This window comes from Bombus terrestris, chromosome 6, assembly GCF_910591885.1.
Source record: "Bombus terrestris chromosome 6, iyBomTerr1.2, whole genome shotgun sequence".
Lineage (NCBI taxonomy): Eukaryota > Metazoa > Arthropoda > Insecta > Hymenoptera > Apidae > Bombus > Bombus terrestris.
In genome coordinates this window covers 602193-622083 of record NC_063274.1, presented here as the reverse complement: position 1 = coordinate 622083, position 19891 = coordinate 602193, and the positions used below count along the sequence as shown (strand labels likewise).

Here is a 19891-nt window from a genome sequence, read left to right as displayed (position 1 = left end):
ACAACGAAAATAAAAATCGAATACATATATTCGCAATTAGTAGTGTCGAATTTCTATATGTCAAAATCAAGGCACCGAGGGAACATCTGTTCCTCGCGAAAATGGATTTTCGGTTCGCTTTTCGTACGAAACAGCCTCGAAGTTCTTTCGAAGTCGGTACGTTCGACCTAAGGGATTCGAGCATTTAAATAAATTAAGTAAATATCGAGAAAATTACTTTGAACCGAGGCTGTTTCTTAGACGAATCGGCGATCCTGTTTCTTTCTTTCTCCACGACGACGAGGCTTGGTAATTGGTCGGTTAATTCGGAAGAAAGAGTCGTAAATTAATCCTCCGCCTTTTCTCACCGCGAAATATGTAATCTCGCGCCAACATAAACAGACGGTAGACAATTTCATACGCAGTTCCGCGCCTCCAAGGCTTTATTAGCTTTTCACAAGCTCGCGTTACATTCTCGCGACGCAATCTAAAGCTCGTTTTTTCTTCTCCTTCTCTCGCCCCTTCTCCTCGTTTCTTTCAGCACAAAAGAAACTCCCACCGGTGAATCCTCGACGCGGTACATAGCTCGCTGCTTCTTCGTATATAACAAATTTATATCCACGCAACCTTTCTCCGCCGTGACCTTTTTCCCTCTCACTGACACATTCTTGCGTGATATATCGTTAAACGAACCTCTTAAGTAGTACGTTCAACGAATTAAATTTCACAGGCAACAGTAAGTGGTACTAAATTCTATTGTTACGAACTTTTTCGTAAAATTGGTACGAAACGCAAAACGGTAGCAAATCATTCTCTATATTCTTCGCGTATAAAAATAAAATTGTAGATATCGTTGGAAACGCAATTAAGCATAATATTCGAAGGAGCGGTAAAACACGCGATAGTAAATTAGAAGAAAAAATCCAATCGGTTTGGAATCGTATAGCGGGTAGAGGCAAAGTCCCGTCGCAAATATGCCATTACAACTATTTCGTCGAGATAAAACGTTTTGCGATGCTTCAGCGAAACACGATATGCAAATTTCAGACACGTTCATTTCCAGAACAACGCGCGAACGTACAAAGTGCATACGAAACGCGTGTAACTATAGAATCATGCTGAAACACGCAGCTTTATCCGCAAGAAAATCGCGTAATGTATTTAAAAACAGACAAAATAAGATCGAAAAGTGCATCGTTCCATCGCGGGTTTAAAAATGGTTAAACTAAACGCGACTACGGACGAGCCAAGTCGCAAATTAGACAGCGACGAATTACGTGAAAGTTCCGAAAGGTGTGCAATTATTCGCGCAATGTGAAACGAGAGAAAGAGCAACCACGGAAAAACTAAAATTAAAAAAAACAAAAGCTGAAGATGGAAATGGAAAGTGGAAAAAGTAGAATTCGTTACATTTCGCCGTTTGTTTTTCTCTTTTTTTTTAGGAAACTTTCGAAATGAATGTGAAATATCCGTTTTGTGCATTTTATATCACCGATTATTTGCGGTAATCGTGAAAAATAAAATTTTCATCGTGCGAACAAGGACGATTTTAAATCTATTTCTCCGTAATTCGTTATCCAAATCTAATTTCCTGACCGTGCTTTAGACTTTCCTAAAATCGAAACGTCCAGCTCGAAAGAGAAATAAAACATGGCGAATATTTTCATTTACAAACAACGACGTTTCTAAAAACGAGTACTCGTAGATCGAATTGCCGTTTTCACGAGGAAAAGCGTTTCAGCGAGTAAATAAGGGGAACGAGTGGTCCGTCGATGGTGCTGAGTGTCGTTAATGCCTCGAGTATCAGCGTAATTGGACAATTAAGAACGGGTAAAAGGAAAATCCAATAGAGGAAAGTATAATGCGAATGACAGGAACGGAACGCTCCTGATTTTTTGTCATTTCTCTTTCTCTCTGTACGAATACAACATCGTCGAAATAGTACTAAAGCTCCTATTGCTAGTGTTACGTTCTGCAAACAAAAAGGAGAAAACCGACGCGATGACCAGTTCGATGCGACGATAGTCGAACATAAAAGAAGTTTAAATATAATTCGAGCGTTTGCAAACTGTCCAATTTGCGAAATTTACATTATAACAAGCTCGTAACGCAAGTTTATTTTCCGCGTAACCACTGGCATTGTTAGAGTAATAGATGATCATGCCGTTTTCAATATGTGCAAACCAAGAAGAATCTGGTATGGTTATTTTCGAAAATTTGCTCGTAAAAGATCATTGCTGCAGAGAGCGGTCGAAACGTTTTTCTGCGCCCCTTTAGTTTCTCGCATCTTGCGACAATATGCTCGACGAGCGAATGCATTGGAACAGCTGTTACGCGGGGAAATACGGTTGGTTTTAAAAAGCGGTGCGAACCCGCGGCACAAAAGCAGCACGACGAGCAAACACCGCGAGAACAATGTGCCACGGCGCGGCGTGGCCGGAGAATCGGCAAGGTCAGCGACGTAACGCCAACATCTCGCGCCACCGGCTACCGCGACCTCTTTTTAATTCACCGTCCGCACTATGGAGCGCGTGCCACGATTAGCCGCCCGTTCGTTCGACGATGTCGACGCCGACAGAGAACCTGGTCGAAAGAAAGGGAGAGACGGAGGTAGCGAGGGTGCTGGGTCGAATGAATAGAAACGAGGGGTGGGCGAGCGGTACGATGGGACCAATTCGATATTTGCGGAGCCGGTATAAAGTAGCGACGTAAGAACGACGCTGATTGAACGGCCAGGTCGTTCGAGCCGGCTGACACGGTTCTATTCCGCGTGTTTACAAATTTTACGAAGATCTTTCAAAGCCACTTCCAAGAGATAGAAGGTTTCTCTCTCGTAAAAGATCTAGTTCTTCCCACGAAAAGGAAAGTTTTTGATTTTCCGGCCATTTTATCGACGGAATACGTTGTCAAGTTTTCGAGTTCCGTATCGTGGAACTCGTCGAGATTTACAGAGATTCTCGAGAAGAAGCTACGTAAAGATAAAACATGGAATAAAGAGCAGCGAGAAACAAGTTCAACCATTTTTCAACGAAGGCACATGTGTGACAAAATAAAATAAACCTTGCGATGAGTTCGGAAGGGTCTTGCAGTCCTCGAGAAGAAACAAAGGTGTTGCAAGTATCCAAAATCGAAAATACTCTGGAGAAACTTGGAGAACGAGTAACACGGCGGAGACTAAAGGGCGGTGGTGAAACAAATATGTACGACACCGAAAAACCTGAAACATCGAAGAAATGTCGAGGTTCGGCAAGATCAACCTTCTCGATTTTTTCAATCTGCAAACTCGAGATTAGCTATCGTCAGGTTGTCGCGAGCTATGAAAAAGAGGTGATCGTTCCAGTCGTACACCCTCGTACATCTTTCGCGAATCTTTCGAATTAACCTGGCCTGGTTCCGAGTTGGGAGCTTGAATATTTTATCCGCTTATTTTCGTGACATGCGACATCCCTGAACTTGTCCGGCCTTCTCCGCTGCCCTTGGCCTTTCTGGTTTGCTGCATTTTGCAAAAGCCACTGCCTCTTTTCACGCTTGCATCACGCAGCGATTCCCATCAAATTTACTTCGATCGTTTCTACCGTAAATTTTTATTTGTAAAGCTCGCTACAATTCGTCCAGCGCAACGTCCGTTGTCTGCGGTTTCTTTTACCCTTGAATTAGTTTGTCGAAGTTTATTCGCTAGATGCTTTAGAAATTATGCTTCATATTCAAATTGTATCCTTTCCTTATTTGAATATTTGAAGGAAAGTTTTTGATCGTGTTTTACACCGAATGAACGTAACATCATTTCGCAATTTAAAAAAGAGCTCTCTCTCGGATTCAGCATCGTTTCGATATGCAGAATCGGGTGTAAATAAACGTTTACCCACCTAACAACAGTACGTCTGGTCCCCGCCATGTTCTACTCCCAATCCCGTTACCAGCTCTGTAATCCTTCCACACAGGGGAAAAACTCTCGTTTTGTAAAGATTTTCTAGCCCCAAAATATGCGATACTGTGGAGAACATTCGCGATGGTATTGTCCGACTAACGTTCGAATATAACGATCCACGCAAAAATATCAAATTTTGTAAACATAATATATATATTCACCGTATAATATATACCGTAATTTTGTACCGTAATTTTTGTAGCTCTGCACAAATGACCTTATCTAGGATAACTGTAAGATATCGCGGTTTACACGTTTCCTTTTGCAATTTTCAAGAAAACCATATTGTTCATCGATAGTGGATCGATCAAAAAGTTCAAAGTTGTAAAAATGTGAAAACCATTCGTCTGGATTCCATATTAACGAGGGAATCGATCGCTGAAAGGTAGCGGACGAGTCGCATCGGAAAAACGAATGCCGAATAGCGAGGAAAAAAGAGGACTGCTTGTATTTGCGTTTATCCCGTATGGACACGCTTTCTGCATTGCTAACTTCCTTCTGTGCTAGAATCGTGCTTTCCAACCCTTTTACCGTGAAATCCATTTCGGATCGTAGGAACAACGCTAGCGCGAAGAAAAAAAACCGGCTCTTCGGTGCTCGCGAAAGTCTGGCCGCACCGCGTACATTTGCCTTTTAAACGGGAGTTTGTTTTAAACGTTAATCAATTGCCGTGAATTCGACCGATAATCGGTGCAAAATAGTTATTATTTTCCAACTAATCCGTTCTCTGTATGCCCATTTGTCCCTAATAAATCGACGAGATAAACTGCATCTTCTTCTTTCTATAGCGCTGCACTTTTTGGATGTAGCGGATGCAAACTTGTAGCAAGATAGTCGGTCGATCGCAAGAAGATTTGCGATAAAAGTCGAATTAACTCACGATGTATCGTAATACGTATTGCGTTTTTCGCACGTACATGTTACTTTACCTTCGACGATATGCGTATAGCAAATGTTTTAGGCTCCATGCGCGGTTATCGAGGTAGGTAATTCTTTTTCTCCCAAGGGGAGAAATAATTCTTTAAAAAATTCAAGGAACTAACGATAGAGCACCGTGCGAGGGAATTTTTCGGAACGAACGTGGTAGGCTATAAAGATTCATAAGACACGTGCGTCAGAAAAGCTGAATGAAGCCTAGAGAGTACGTAAATACACGTGTATATGCTCGAGCATGAGGGCGAGTCCACTTAAGCCAGAGCCATGCGTGAAGAATGAAAATTTACAGCGACACTCTAGACTCTAGGCCGTAGATTCGACTTTAGAGCGTAGAGTCTGGATAGTGCACTTTGCGAAAGAACATTAACGAAAGCCACGAGTTTAGAAGACTACGTACGTAATAAGACGTATATCAGCTATGGCTCGATAGTGTCTAGACATCTGCTTTTTGTGCGCTGCGCGAAGCTATCGGGAACGCGATGAGCAATAATATTATCGTCAATAGTCTTAAAAGCCCAATTTAAATCGTTCGAAAGTATCTCTAATCGTACAATTAATTTGATATATAAATAGCAGAAATGCGATAGAAATACCGTAACGGTAAACGATAAATTATCTCATCGCAACAACGATTTATTTTAAAATTGCGAAATCTCGAGTCTGGACACACCCAACTGTGCATAGAGGGCAAGCAAGCATATCGCAGCGATCCCTCAGACTGGTCGTCCGCACCAAGACACGGCATTTCCCAAATATCAGAGGAGGAAAATGCAGCGACGAACGAAGCAGCGCAGCGTGCTTATTTACGATAGCAGTGCTTAACCTTCGTCTCCGGTCGTTCACCTTTGCCCATTTTCCCTTCCTCGCTTATCTTTTCGCCGACTAATTCGCGCACAAAGCCTAATCTCCGCGCTGTGCTGCGATGGCACACGTCACTCGAATCACCGAATGCACGAACCACGTCGGCTGATACGGCAAGTCCCTGGATACCCGCGCGACTATATATGTACTCGTGTATACGCCAGAATTTTGTTATCGTCGTTATATTTTCTGCTAGGGAAACTGCGACTGCAAGTAAAGGTTCCGAAGGGACGCTGTGCGCGTGAACGTCCGTGTCGTTGGATCGCTGAAAAAATACGCCAAGTCTTTCACGAGCGAAACTAACGTACGCACCGATGAATACAGTCATCGGTGGATCAAACTATAGCGAACTTTTAATTGATATCAGCCTTCGTGAGAGTGGTCCAACTCTGAGCGAGGAAACACGTATAATCTGTACTACGTTCTATGCTACAAATAACGAGGATGAAAAATGTTAAGAAATTTGCAAAATCGCAAACAAAACGTACGTATGAAACGAGAACCACGTAGGAAATGGAAATATCATTGATATGACGCATATTCTACAGGCTGTTAAAATTTACGGTACGCTTTACGGTACGATTTACGGTAAGCTTTACTCAGATATCGGGAAATGTGCAAAGACTCGGAAAAGAACCTTAAAAACGCATTTTCGACTTGCATCGTTTCGCAAATGAATTAAAAAATTAATAGGAAAACTAAAGAAGGAAGATTTGTCCGATGAATTATAAACTGTAAATCTCGAACAATTCGCTATTATTTGAAATTTACAACGTCTGAGAAAAGGAGCCGAGCACGAAAATTTTGCAGAAATCGGAGCGAACGCGGAGTTCCGTGTTCTATTACTCTTTGAAACGGTGTAAAATAGTAACATAAATCGAATTAAGTAACTTCGAACGAGGATGTTCAGTTACGTGATTCGTACGATCGATAAAACGAAACTTTTGAGACTTTCCGCAAAACATGTATTAAATATTAAACGTGCTAAGAAACAAAAGTAGGATATATTTTAGAGACCTTCTCGAAAAATTCTACAGGAAGATTAAAAAGACGATCGCTGAACATTCTCGAGAATGACAGCTCGCATGCGTTCGTTCGACCTGTTACTGGCTCGAGGAGTTCATTGATTCGACGAGTTTTCTCGCGCTACGGAAGTCGTCTCCGCCTGGGCTTCGCGGATCTTGACCCCTGCACTTTCCTACCTCCATGAAATTAAAGGGAATCAAACGAGCAAGGCTCTTCCCTCTACTCGCGTTGCCACTCGTATAAAGTTCCATTAATTTCGACAGGCTAGTTAAATTCAACGGAAGGAACCGTGAAAGTTAGGCACACGATTCTCGACAAAATTTGAGACTGCGATCGAATAGAACGCTTCCAATATGCCAATTGAGAATTAACCCTCGGTAATATATCTTCCGGATATATTACCGGCTCGCTATTCTATTAAACCGCGTTACTATCTGCGATATCGCGGAAATGCTAAAATAGAACTGATTGCAAAGTAAAATAATCTTACCTACTATATATATCTTACTATTGTATTTATATACCTATCGATTTCGTATTTCAAGGCGCGATATTCGAAGAATACGAAGGAACTATGCTCCATAGAATTTGAAAAACTACGATCATTACGGAAATCGTACTTGGTGTTTTACTTCTCGTTACATTTTATTTAGAAATCGAACGAAAAATGACTTTTTAGCGGAAAAGATGATGTAAACGATGTACTTGCTACCGTAAAAGAAAATTAGCGACAGAGACTGTGGCTCGAATGGTATTAAGCCAAGTACGAGAACATTAAAGCTTTCATCGAATGCGAAAATTACTCGACCTTTCACAAATCCTGTTTGCCTCGAGCGTAATTTCGTTATCCCAAATTGCCTCGCAACAAGTTAGCGAAAGACAAAATCGGGTCGTCGTTCCTCGTTTAACCTACCTACCCTTTGAAGTTTCCTTGACGAGAGTACGGGCATCGATAGAAATTGAATCGCGGCGCGTTGAACAGCAGTAGCAGCCGAGACTCGCGGAAACGAGGCGTCGCGTCGCGTCTCGTCGCGTCAAAAAGTCAAGGTCGGCCCTCTTTCGTTCTAATTGCTTTGCCCGCCGAAGAGACCGTCGACGACGACTACGAAAAGCGGAAAGAGAATTATCGTAGAACGTAATCCGCGGAATTTCGTTCGCTTTTTTTGGGCGGAAACAAAACTACGGAAAAATCGACGCTATTCCGCGTGCGACGATCCGCATTACGCGACGAGGCACCACGATCTTTCATCCGCGGTTTTCATAGAAAAACCACCGACGAAAAGAACAAAAGGTATTTTTATAGGAAAAATTGCTGCACGCTCGATGAAAACGATCCTGATAAATATCGCGGATAATCGATACTCGAATAATTGCGTAACGCGGACGGAACGACGTACGCGTATGTTTACCAAAACCTTCCTGTTCATTGCCATTTCCATCGGAATCGCATTCTCTCTGTCTTCGAAACGCCTCGTATAATTCACTTCTCGTTATCTTGCTATCGTTTCACCCTATCGACATCTCGAACCATAGCTTCCAAGGGATTGGCGGAACGCACAAGGTATTCGATGCAGGCGAACAACAACTTTCGAGCGTAGGTAAAATGCGACGGCGTGGCCGTCCTGCGTAATTCCCGGCAGAAGCCCCGGTTCCGTTACGTAAAGCTCGTGGCTGGTTCGGCTTCGAAGGGCGAACGCAGCGAGGACGCGCCATTCATCGTGCTCAACCGAAAATCCATTTTCGTTTTCGACGAAACGCCACTCTCGATCCCGCGCACTTTCTATCACCGAACCTGACTCGCCGAGACAAACCATCCTTTCGCGAAAGGACTAGCCTCGATGCGATCGCTTACCGCGGCATGGCAGAGGTAACGAGTAGCATTTTCCGCGGCGCGCGTGAAATATCGCGAGAAAAGCCGACTGCCGATGATGCCCAGGAGGCCGTTGCTCCCAGGAATCGCGATTAATTATCGAAAACAATCGATCAACCCGACGGAACACCGGCTTCTCGCAGCATCGTCGCGACGTGCATCGTCGACACCCCTTCGCGTCACGTAAACGTAAAGCAACACCGCGTTCGCCACGGAGGAGACGAGCGACCGGAAATACCGTCGAAAGCCGCGTACGAGAGAAACACTGACAGCACAAACGATGCACTGGAGAGGCGCGAGAGAGGGATCGAGGATGCGAACGGGAAGCCGGGCTGTTGGCCGACTCGTAACGCGGCGACGGCACAACTGGCATGCGCCTTTTCCACCCTCCTTTCACCCTCCTTTCGCCCTGCCGGCTGTCTCGCCCCTCGCGCCGTCCTCGCCCCACGCTTCTAGCCCGTAGCCTCGGCCAACCTGGCCCGGCCTCTGCCGGCGCATCATCCCCTCGCCTCCGCCCTTCAATTTTCCACAGCGCATTGTCCTTACCATGCAGAGAGAGAGAGGGGTATGTTCTCTCCTTTGGAATTGACCAGATTCACGAACTGATGTCGACCGAACCTACCGGAATCGATGACTAGCGATATGTTCATCTTTTTACGAGAGGCCCGTACAGAAATGTTCGACTTTCGATGCATTCCCTCGTTCTTTTATATTTTACACGGGGAAAATAAACATTCCGATAAAAACGTTTGGAAGCAATAATTGTTACCGTAATAAAATACATTACGTTACAAAATTGAAGAACCGCTAAATTTTGAGCGAAAACGTTATCGATTTGAACTTGGCGAAAAACAATCTATCAGCGGTCTATCTGGGCTCGTTTCACAGAATAGTGCCTCTATTTTAACACCCTTTTCAAAGATCCCTTTCCGTTACAAACAGATTGGCAAACTAAAGTTGCCCTTTTTCTTTTAAATTTTACAAATTCAAACGACGTTCTAAGACGATTTTGTAAAACGAGTTCTCCTGCTTTTCCGGCCAAAATCTATCGATCTTTCGATTTTATGGCGTAGATTAAGTTTTAGTTTAGGAATCTTTAATCAGTACTTCCAGAAACGAAACTCGACGTTTTTCAGACCGAGAGTCTCGATACGTATAACGCTTTAAATTTTCTCAAAGTTTAGAAAAGGACACGGATTACGCAAGACAAATTCTGTTTCCTGTATAAAAGCATAAGACTGTAACAACGTAAACCAATTGAAAGTTTGAACGTCGCGTTCGGGGCCGTCGGTCTCGCAGCGCCGACTTAAAAATTAAACGTAAAAACAGCAAAGCCTTTCCCGCTTCGGGATGAAAATTTCCGACAACTTGTACTATCTAATCGAAAGACTATTTTTATTACCGCCACACGTTGCGCGTCAATTGCGTATTTCCTGCGTGTCATAGCGGTGTAAAGAAGAAACGTTGATGGATCCATTTCTCTTTTTAACGTTTTTAAAAATTTAGAGCACATATCGCTGACCATTAAGTCCATACCGCGCGCGTGTGTGTACTATTTTCTTAAATGCGTCGTTTCGAATGAGTTCCATCGTTACGAATTCGACAAAGTTAAACCGAAGATACGATTAAGTAGAAAATTAAATCTTTGTTTGTTATTTGTCATTGTGCGAATGGCCGTACGAATGGCCGGGTGCGACGTGCATCGTACACGACGAATCATCGAGGACCAAGCAAATACATTTATGGCAGGGTAAAACAGTTGCGAGTAGCGCGAACGTGTGAAATCTTTAATGGCGTGATACGAACGGAAAGAGTTACCGCCGGTTGACAGAGTGCCGTGAACAAGAAAGAGAGTTTTTCTAGCATCGGTCGATTCGTTGAGTGCAAAATTATTGCGTTATAAAGAAATATAGAAATCTACGTATATCTTTGTTTATTCATTTGTGAATGCAAGATTCGCTTTCTCTACGATAATATCCATGCCAAATGAAAAGAAGGTCGAGCGACGCAAAAGCAACGGGTTAATCATGGTCGTTGAAATAAGGAGCACGACCTTCGCTTCGACGTTCCACGGCTCGTTGGTAATTCGTCTAATCGCGAGATTCGCGATCGTCCCCGTTGAACGAATGCCAACGCCGCGCTGCCTCACATCCGTTTTATTATCGTTACCTCGACGTGCGTCCGAGAGAAGTCCACATCGGTGGACATTAAAGAAGATCTACCGAGGGAACGACTTTCTTCCCCTCGGCGCGCTATCGCATCCCCGAACCTAGGTCGTTCGATCGATCTCGCTCGTCGGGCATGAACCGGCAGCCATGAATGAACAGCTGACGACAGGTTTCACGCTGGGCGTACGCACGCGAACGCATCGCTCATTCAATTCCACTGTATTTAGTACATCCTATATAAAATTATATTATCCTTGGAAAAATTATTGTACGTTCTGTAATAAGTAGAACGTATTTAAAATAAATCGGACAAAAGGTATGTGCGTTCATTCTCTGCCATTTTTTTTACACATTGCGAGCTTACGATTTCGATTAACCGTAGGATCCTTTTTTCTCGCACTCCGCCCAGTTGTCTAGCTCTGGTTCTTACACGGCCGTTATTATCTTGTAAAATACGCGAACGAAGCTTGATTTTTGTTTCGAGACAGTGGGGTCGACATTCTTAACGGGAATCTGGGTAAACAGGCGTAATGGATAGAATGAAAAGTCGGTCGGTAGGATGGTCCTTGGATCCTCGCGCATTAACCTACTAAGGTTTGCGTGTCCTCCTTCTAAGATAAACCAGAAACTTCCTTTTCGGTGATATACGTCCTTTGCCTACCGAGTGCATTTCGATGAAAAATATGTTCCACGGAATATTCACGTTCGACGGAAAGCTTGAAAACGGAGAAAAAAGGTTTTTAAACGTAGCTTCTGAATCGATCGAATTATTTTCATTTCGTTCTATTTTCATAAGGCGAGATTTGCGCGATAAAATTGCAAGATGTACGAAAGGAGCGCTTTAATTAGAATCTTGAAAGATTCTGGCATTTTACGAAAATCATACCCGTCAGCGACGCTTCAAAAAAACGAGGAAAAAGACGACGTTCGTCAATGTCCCGGAAGAGGCTCGTTCGAGTCAGAGTAAAATATAAGAAGCTTTTACATTTGGTCAGCTTCCAACTGCGATCATCCGCTCGCGGACGGATTACAATGGCCTACTAAACAACCGGCAATTTATAATCGCGCGTCTTGATCGATCGTTCGCGCGAACTTTTCTTGTTTCTCTCCTTGGAATCTCGTCGTTATCGTTCGGGCGACCTCGATACCGGCGCAGCGTCTCGATTTTCTCGGGAACAGCGTAACGAAAAAGATAGATAAGTTCGAAGGAAACGGGGCTTTTTCGCTCTTCGATGGTTGTCGCGAACGAACGTTTTATCAGCTAGTCGAAGATGGTCAGTTTGTAACGCGATCAAATCTATGAATCTCCTATGCTGTATCGTATGGTACGCGGTTAAAATAATAAACTACGATGTAGCGAACAGAGAAATTTATAAAGAGAGGACGTATTGGAAAAATTGTACTTATCGTCTTATTATCGTAGAATATTTTTGCGCGCTGAACTAGATGGGAGAATAAGAAAACATCTCCAATAATAAATAATAATAAAACGCAACTATGAAAACCTCCGAGTATATTATTCTCCCTAGTTGCAAATAGAAAATTTTATACTTACGCGTTGTAAGCACAGAACATTTCAAAGAACCCAACGTAGATCTAAACAACGGCGTTTGGTCGCACAACGATTTTCACATTACGCTCAACCAAGCGATTGCGTTAAAAAGTCAAACTCGATCAACCAGAGACTACCAATTTACGAATCGACTGATTGATAAATTTCTGGACGGTATCACGCGAGATGGTAATTTTTTCCTGGCTTACGGTCTCCGTATTGAGGATCTTGCGGCGTACAGTCTAAACGGAAACACGGTCGTGACAGAGTAAGCATCGACAAATATTTAAGAAAATAGATGGAAAAAAAAGGGAAAACGAGACGTCGAACGAGCGAGAAAGGCATCAGAGACGAGATTGCTTTATAACCTACATTATGTTACGAGCGTCCTATTATGAGCGTCAGTTCGAACGATTTAAATTATTATTTTCGTTCGTTGAAGTATCGTATCCGCTGAATCAATGCGACAGCACAGAAATTAGGATATGAATTTTATTTGTTCGAACATCGTAATTTAAGATCTCTACTTGATCGATCAATGCCTCGAGTCAAAACGCATAATTTCGGCATAAAAGAAAATCGCGTTACCGTTTACAAGGTTCACGGACGTTCTTTCGACGAATTCCTAGCATCCATTGATCGAGAGCCGTCCACCGGTTAGCTAACGAGATCGATTCAATCCGAATTGCGACGCGGGAAACGGTTCCGCCGGATCGTTATCTTCGCTCGAGCCATTGTCTCGCCAGGAACGACGACGTCGAACATAAAGCGATTCGATCGGTAGATAGCTTCCAACAGTTTCGAATCGCGAACGCGCGAAATAAAGCGTACGAAAGATTCTCAACTGCTTTCGTGGCTTTTTCCACTTTCATCGACCCTCGAATAGATTGCTTTTTGCTCTTAAGAATTACAGTTGCAAGAAGCAGCCAGAATCGAGTTGGTTACGCGATATTTTAAAGAATATGATAAACAGAATCTCGCACGACTTTAAGGTCCCTTGACAGAAAATTTAATAGCACGATGAAAAGGTTGAGTATCGAATATTTGACATTTAATCTGAAATCTGTAATTATCAGAGATACAGAGAGGATGGGCTAGGTTGAGAAGAAAACTAAGTACGTTTTTCAGGAGTAGTTATAACCAGTCGGTGTTAGGAAAGAAAGAACGAAACACGCTGAAACGAAGTTTAATTCGATACTTTGTGTATACCGAGATAAAATTGTTAAATTTTCAAAGCCGTTGACGCAAACGCTAGACTTTGATTGACTTTCTCCAACTGCGTCAAAATGTCGAATGTTTATGCAGTGGGAACGATGATTCAGACGATATAAAGAAAAAGAAAAAATAAGAAGACAAAAAGGCGGACGTTAAACCTACGAATCGTTCGATAATGCTGTTGTGCTTGTAAACATACCGTGTACATGACAAAATAGTCGCTATACTACGGTTCGTTCAACTGGTCGAGATACCGGCTATAAAGATATGCAGGTGGTGGTATTTAAACGAGACAGAGGCGTAGTCGTACTTGTTAGATATATGGTACTTGGCGCTTTCCGCGCGAACTGACTACGCATTTTCGGAACTGACATATTCGTTCCTGATACAAACAAACGACTAGCGTTCGACTATAAGTGCCAGTAGTCAGGCCTGTTACCACGGTTACGCGCTGTGACGCGTCAATTCTTTTTATATCCGATATCTCGACTCGTTTAGTTACCAGTTAATAATAAAGTTCGCACTGCGCGTTCTAGTCCTAGCGTGTATCAGCGTTGTCCGTCAAAAAATAGAACTCGACTTGTAAGGCGGGTCGTAACGAGTAACGTGCGCCGATGGGACGTCTGCTTGTACTAAATAAACCTTTCGGGATAGAAAACTATCTAGATTAACGTGACAGTGCTTTCCTGTTGTTTCGAAGTTGACCGCTTAAGTATCACGTGCGTATTTAATACTACGAAAATCCGGCATGCCCTATCGCGTAGGTATTTCTGCTTGTTGTTGTTTGAGAAATAGTTTAGGAACCCTGCGATTTCTTTTCGATCTCGACTGAAACGAGAAACTGAAGATAAATCGTCTCGAAATTTTTCTCCGAAAAGTTTAGAAACAGTTTGAAATATGGCGTAGGTAAGTATATCCTAGACAAAATTTCTGCTTGTAGCCGCTCGTAACGCGCGATTACTTTTATTCCCGAGAGAAGTCGTATCTACGGGGAATTTTCTAAATAATTCTTTTATAACGATATTATCTCGCGTTGACGAAGAACGTTGCAAAGATTCTACGTGGAAATCACCTCGCTGTTAAACACCGCACAACGTTACACGCCCTGGGACACGCGAACCCTTGGCAGCCATGATAATTCGAGCGATTGTCGAAACGAGAGCGAAACCAGAGCGAAACCACATCGCCTTGGGAACCTCCTTCGCAGACGCACGGATTAATCGAATCGTTTGTCGCTGATTAATATCCGATTCCAGGGATCCGGTGCGCGACATCGGCGGCAATTCCCTGGTGAACCGTCGACATCGATCCGCCGTCGCAACGTGCCGCTTCGTTGCAGCATCGTCAACGGGATGCCATTGTCCCGCTACACCGTGTATTCGCACACTGTCGCGATTCCGTTGCATTACCGAGGAAAACTAGAAACAGAACGCTAAAGGGAAATTAAGAAAATAGAAACTGGAAAACGGACATTAAGGTAAATGTCAGGGGAACGCTACGCGAGTGCCGTTTCAACGTTCGTTCGTCTTCGCGTGCGAGTCGAGGCACAGAAATCATTCCACGAAGAAAGAATGACACCGATCGGCCGATGGGAATTACTCTTTACGAGGTCTGAGTCTAGCGTTGCAAAAATGTTTTCAGCTGATCTAATCCGACTAACGTAGTATCTATCTCTGAAACGATTTTAAAGATTGAAATAAATTTTCTGCCATAGACGTTTCTTCGAACATTTATTCTTTCGATTACGTCGATTAGATCTTAATCGTTGATACTTTTAAACGTCGCGACGACTCGTTAGGAAGATCTACGATCCACCGTTGGATGCACGTGATTTCCCACGTGCCCATCGTGCGTCTCCTGAACGAGCCTGTCACGGGATTTACGTTTCTTAAGGATTTAAGTCTCTTTCGCTGGTCGAACCGTTGCTTTCCTCGCCAGGATCGAACGAAAAGCCTGGTAAACGTAAAGCGAGGGACAGGCGTACTCTTTCGTACCAATAAAGAGAGGAACAAAAGGAAAGGAAGAAGGGCGCGGTAGAATAACGAATGCGTCGAAGGAGATCGCGTATACAAGAAGGGTGGTGGGGCATAGATAAAAGCGGAAATAGGGGAAAAGAAAAGAGAAAAGGGCGAACGAACGTGAATCGAAAAAAGTACGCGTTAACAGACATTGTACGAAAGGACAGATAGCAAATGGGAGAAGGAAAACGCGAGACGAGAAGATGGGGTGTAAAGCGAAAAAAGAAACAAAGTTTATCATAATCGTCATTAACAAAGGTTTTTCAAGCCGAATAATCGAGAAACACGCTGTGTAAGCGTCGAACGAAAATAGAACGTTGCAAAGGATATATGTAAGTGTATATACTTAGAATTTAGAAGATAAAATAGAGGCGGAACGAAGGTAGAACAGAGACTTAGAATCGAAATATCGTTCGTTGTTTTCAGGAAATATTTTTCTGTATATCGAATCTCGAAATAAATATCCGTATATCCTTGGTATCCCTAAAAATCCACCGTTCCTACCGGATACACCTAAAATACGAAAACACGCGGTTACACTCGTAAAGTAAAGAGTAAAAAATATGGTACGGTATCCCGATCGCTCTGTTGGCTAGAATTCTAGCCTGAATAACGGCGAACCGGATACGGCAAGAAGGGAAAGTAGAACGAATTCGCAAGAGGCTGCGGTGAATTTTTTCACGACAGCGGCGATAACCTCGGGAACGTGGAGCAGCTTCCGGGAAAATATCGGGCCAGGGGAGGTAGAAGAAGATCCTCGAGGGGTGACAAGTTTCTTGGGTTCGGTTCGGTGCGCTGCTGCGGCGATGACACACCGAGAAAAGCAACGAACGAACGAGGAAACGCGACGGAAGAAGGGAATTCGCGCACCGGCTATGGATACGTTGATGCGCACGTGCCCCTGCACGTGACACGGCTACATTATGCAAAAGTTGGGCACGCTACGGGGTACGTGTTCGCTCGCACGCGAGCTTGCTTCGGCCAGAAATTACCGGAGAGCCGACTGCTTACGAATAAGCGAATCGATCCATCGTCGAAGATGGAATCGTTAAACAGAGAACGACCGATCTAAATTTTTCAGCCGAAGCGATATGGAAGTCGTCGCACCGCCCTCCACCGCCTCGCACGACGGGACTTTGAGTTTGAAAGAGGAAAGATATTCGAGATGATGGCATAATCAACGAAACCACTCGAGGATAGCGAAGGATCTTCGTGGTTGTCACGGTGATCGATAACGGTCAAAGTTTATAACACTCCAACAAGATGATTGGTCGAATTCGTTTGCGTTACGTCCATCCGTCTTCTTAAATGATCGCCTTTTTTATCGAAGAATTACGCGTATATCTGGAAAATGAAGACAATCGTAAGAAATCCCCTAACTATTTGGATAAACGATGGTGTACTTTGCCATTACGTAACTGGTTGATCTTCGCGGTAGCGTGTTAACAATTACGAGTTCGGATCGAAGCTCTCCCATGGCTGTTCATCGGAAGTTTACTTTCATCGACCGCAGGCCAACGAACTTGCGGCAACTCCGACGGCCGATTCATCCTGCAATTATCGTTCGTACGTTCGGAAATCTCGCTGTGCAATTGGCTTCTATACTCGGAGGCTGAATCAGCCGCGAAAGCAAATACTCGTCGGGACTCGAGCGTTCCCTTCGCCGGTTCCATCTTAATGCGCAGCTTTCTCCGTGGAATTTGTCAATCGTTCGAGCGCTCCTAGTATTCCTTCCGTGGAACGATATCCCCCCCCCCCCTCCCCGTCCATAAAAATCAACAATTTGAAGAAAAGTGATACAACGATTTAGGTGATTAGATAAGAAATGGACTAATCTTCCCTGATCGAAGACATCTCGACCGATGCACCATCGACTTTGCGTTTCGTTGCGTTTTCTTCGTCTTCGAATTCTTTTCGTTGACATAAACTCTACGCGTAGGAACCTTGAGAAAATAAACGAGGAGAAACGGGTGAAATCGAAATTAGAATTCTCCCGGAGAAAATAGTTCCGTGGTAGAGGAAGGGGACGGATAAATTTTCGTTTTCGAAAAAGTACCGTTGTCCCCGTTGTGTAAATAACGGATGGTCGCTGGTAGATTGCGCGTCGAAGGCGTTAGATCCTCTCTCCGTCCAACCTTTCTATCTCTGCTGCAGTTTTAAGGTGCTTAACTGTTTCCCGGAAATACTTTCATTACACGGCGAGGTCTCGCGGGAAGCTCGCCACGAGAATGTGTGGAACTTGTTCCTCTCGTTGCTCTCCGACTAGCCATCTAAATTAAATCGATCGGAACGACTCGAAATCAACGATACCACTTGTTCGTAGATTTCGCTCGTCTAGCGATTTTGTCGATTTCCCGTTATGGGATTAACTGCAACTGCTTCGTTGTACGTATTTACGATCGTCGACTAAAAAATCACGAATAATCGTGCATCAACGGCGAATACGAAAACGCGACCAAATTACGTGCAACTTTCGAAAACAACCGACCGAATTGGGGTAAAATTTCGACCGTGGTTATAAAATTCAATTAACGGCGAAAGAACAGCGCACGATTCAACTTTGAAACATGAAATGAAAAAAATGTCAGATTCACGAAGGCAATGAAATTTAAGGATCCGATTTAATATCCGAGAATGTTGGTAATTGCGGTCACGAGCTATCGTTTCGTTGAGATCGAAAAAAAGGAGACAAAGCGAGGAGGAAAGTCTCGTCGAATTTTCCAACGCGATACCTTTACCTTTCTGTCCGGCGCTACGCACGGACGAATCGCCGATCGATTATTTTCGAAGGAATAATCGCGAAACGATACCTTTGTCGCTGCGCCTGCGTACTTTGGGCTCCGAGTCGATAATCGAATGTCGTTTACGCGCGGTCGCCGTTCGAATTTTCAGGGAAAAAGATCGGAGGACTTGCAATTTTTCGAGAAATAACAGCAAATATTGAAATCATGGTAATTTGAATAACCGCGTTCGACCGTCAAAAGTATCGCAGCTTTATTCGATAAGTTTCTTACGAAGAACGTCGTTGGTATTTTATAGCGTGAAAGTTTAAAGCAAGTACATTGTAATTCAGAGTAGATCGACGAATAATAAACGGTGGAGCGTACGGTGTTGTTATTTATCCCGCTGATATTATTTGGCTTCCATTCCAGTCGATTAACGCGGAGATTAAAGCAAAACAACAAGGGATAGGTCTTCGTCGACGGTGTAGATACCCGATCCTTTCGACTTTAAAGTTTAAACATCCGTAACTCCCGTTCTGCTTAATTACGTGACGGGTCATTTCGGAAACTCAAACCGTAACATTTACTTATCCATCCGTACAAGATTTAGACTAAAAATCGAATTACAAAAAGTTCCGCGATTGATACGAGCAACCTCCCACGAAGGATATCCTCGATCCTTGGAGGAGGAAGCAGATTACAAAGGAGAAATTACGCCGCACAGGTAACCGAATCGATCCGAATACACAAGGATAACAATCTTTCGGAATGTAATAACGGATTGCAGCTGGAAATGTAGCGTCCGCCTAGCACAACGGTATTAGTTGGACCGGTAACGAAATAACGCTCGACTAGCTGCAATGCAATAGAAACTGGCTCTGCCTTCTAAAAGCTTAATCCAGTTGCAGGTACTATCCTTCAATTTCCTGAAAATCGATCGGACTGCTATCCTGACCTACCCTCTGAAACGCGATTCTCGCGTGTACGTGCCATAAGTGTATCGTCACGCCACTGGCATTTAATTCTCGTCTCCGTTCCGTTACTGCGACATCGCATCTCACGGTCGTTTTAACATTTGTATTTTCCTCTCTTTCGAGAATTCGCGAAAACTTTTTCGGATCGCGCGAACCTCGCCTCGTTTCCTCCATCCGCGACATCCACTTTCAGAGACACGGTAGCGGACAAAAGTCTCGATCGTTGGACACTGTCATTGCGCGTTTGCAGCTTTCCTTCGTTTACAGATGTTTAAGAAAACTGCGTAATAAATGTCCCCTAGATCCTACACGAAGAAAGCAACTCCTTAACGTCGGCTCCTGCCGCCTGATCGGATATCGGAGACGTACCCGTTGCCTCAAACGCGACCGTTTTAGCGGAGTCCGCGCTCGATTCGCGCTCCACGATCGAAACCAACTCTAAACGAACTAAAGCCACGACTTTTTCATCGGCGCTTTGAGGGAAAAAGCTTGAACCTCTTTCAGCTAAACGCGCGACAAGTCCGAGTCTTTACCCGCGCGTAAATTACGTTTTATTTACTCCGTCTGAGAAGAAAATAGCGCATCTGGCACGGTCTATTTAAGACATTCGATCTTGGTTCGCTGGCGCGAACGATGAGAGG

At 43.8% G+C, this 19891-nt stretch overlaps 1 protein-coding gene across 14 annotated transcripts in view; it reads right to left on the bottom strand.

The window, feature by feature from the left end:
• Nucleotides 1-19891, bottom strand: part of LOC100645228 — a 190581-nt gene that overhangs the window by 106538 nt on the left and 64152 nt on the right. For 3 of the 14 annotated variants that reach the window (XM_048406403.1, XM_048406405.1, XM_048406406.1), the window contains exon 1: nucleotides 8583-8979. The exons of the other annotated variants lie outside the window; for them this stretch is intronic. Coding sequence is in view for 1 of the 3 variants with exons in the window: in XM_048406406.1 (XP_048262363.1) it covers nucleotides 8583-8611 (29 nt within the window). In the remaining 2 variants the exon portion in view is untranslated. Of the gene's footprint in view, nucleotides 1-8582; nucleotides 8980-19891 lie in introns of those variants that run through there. 14 annotated transcript variants of the gene reach the window in all.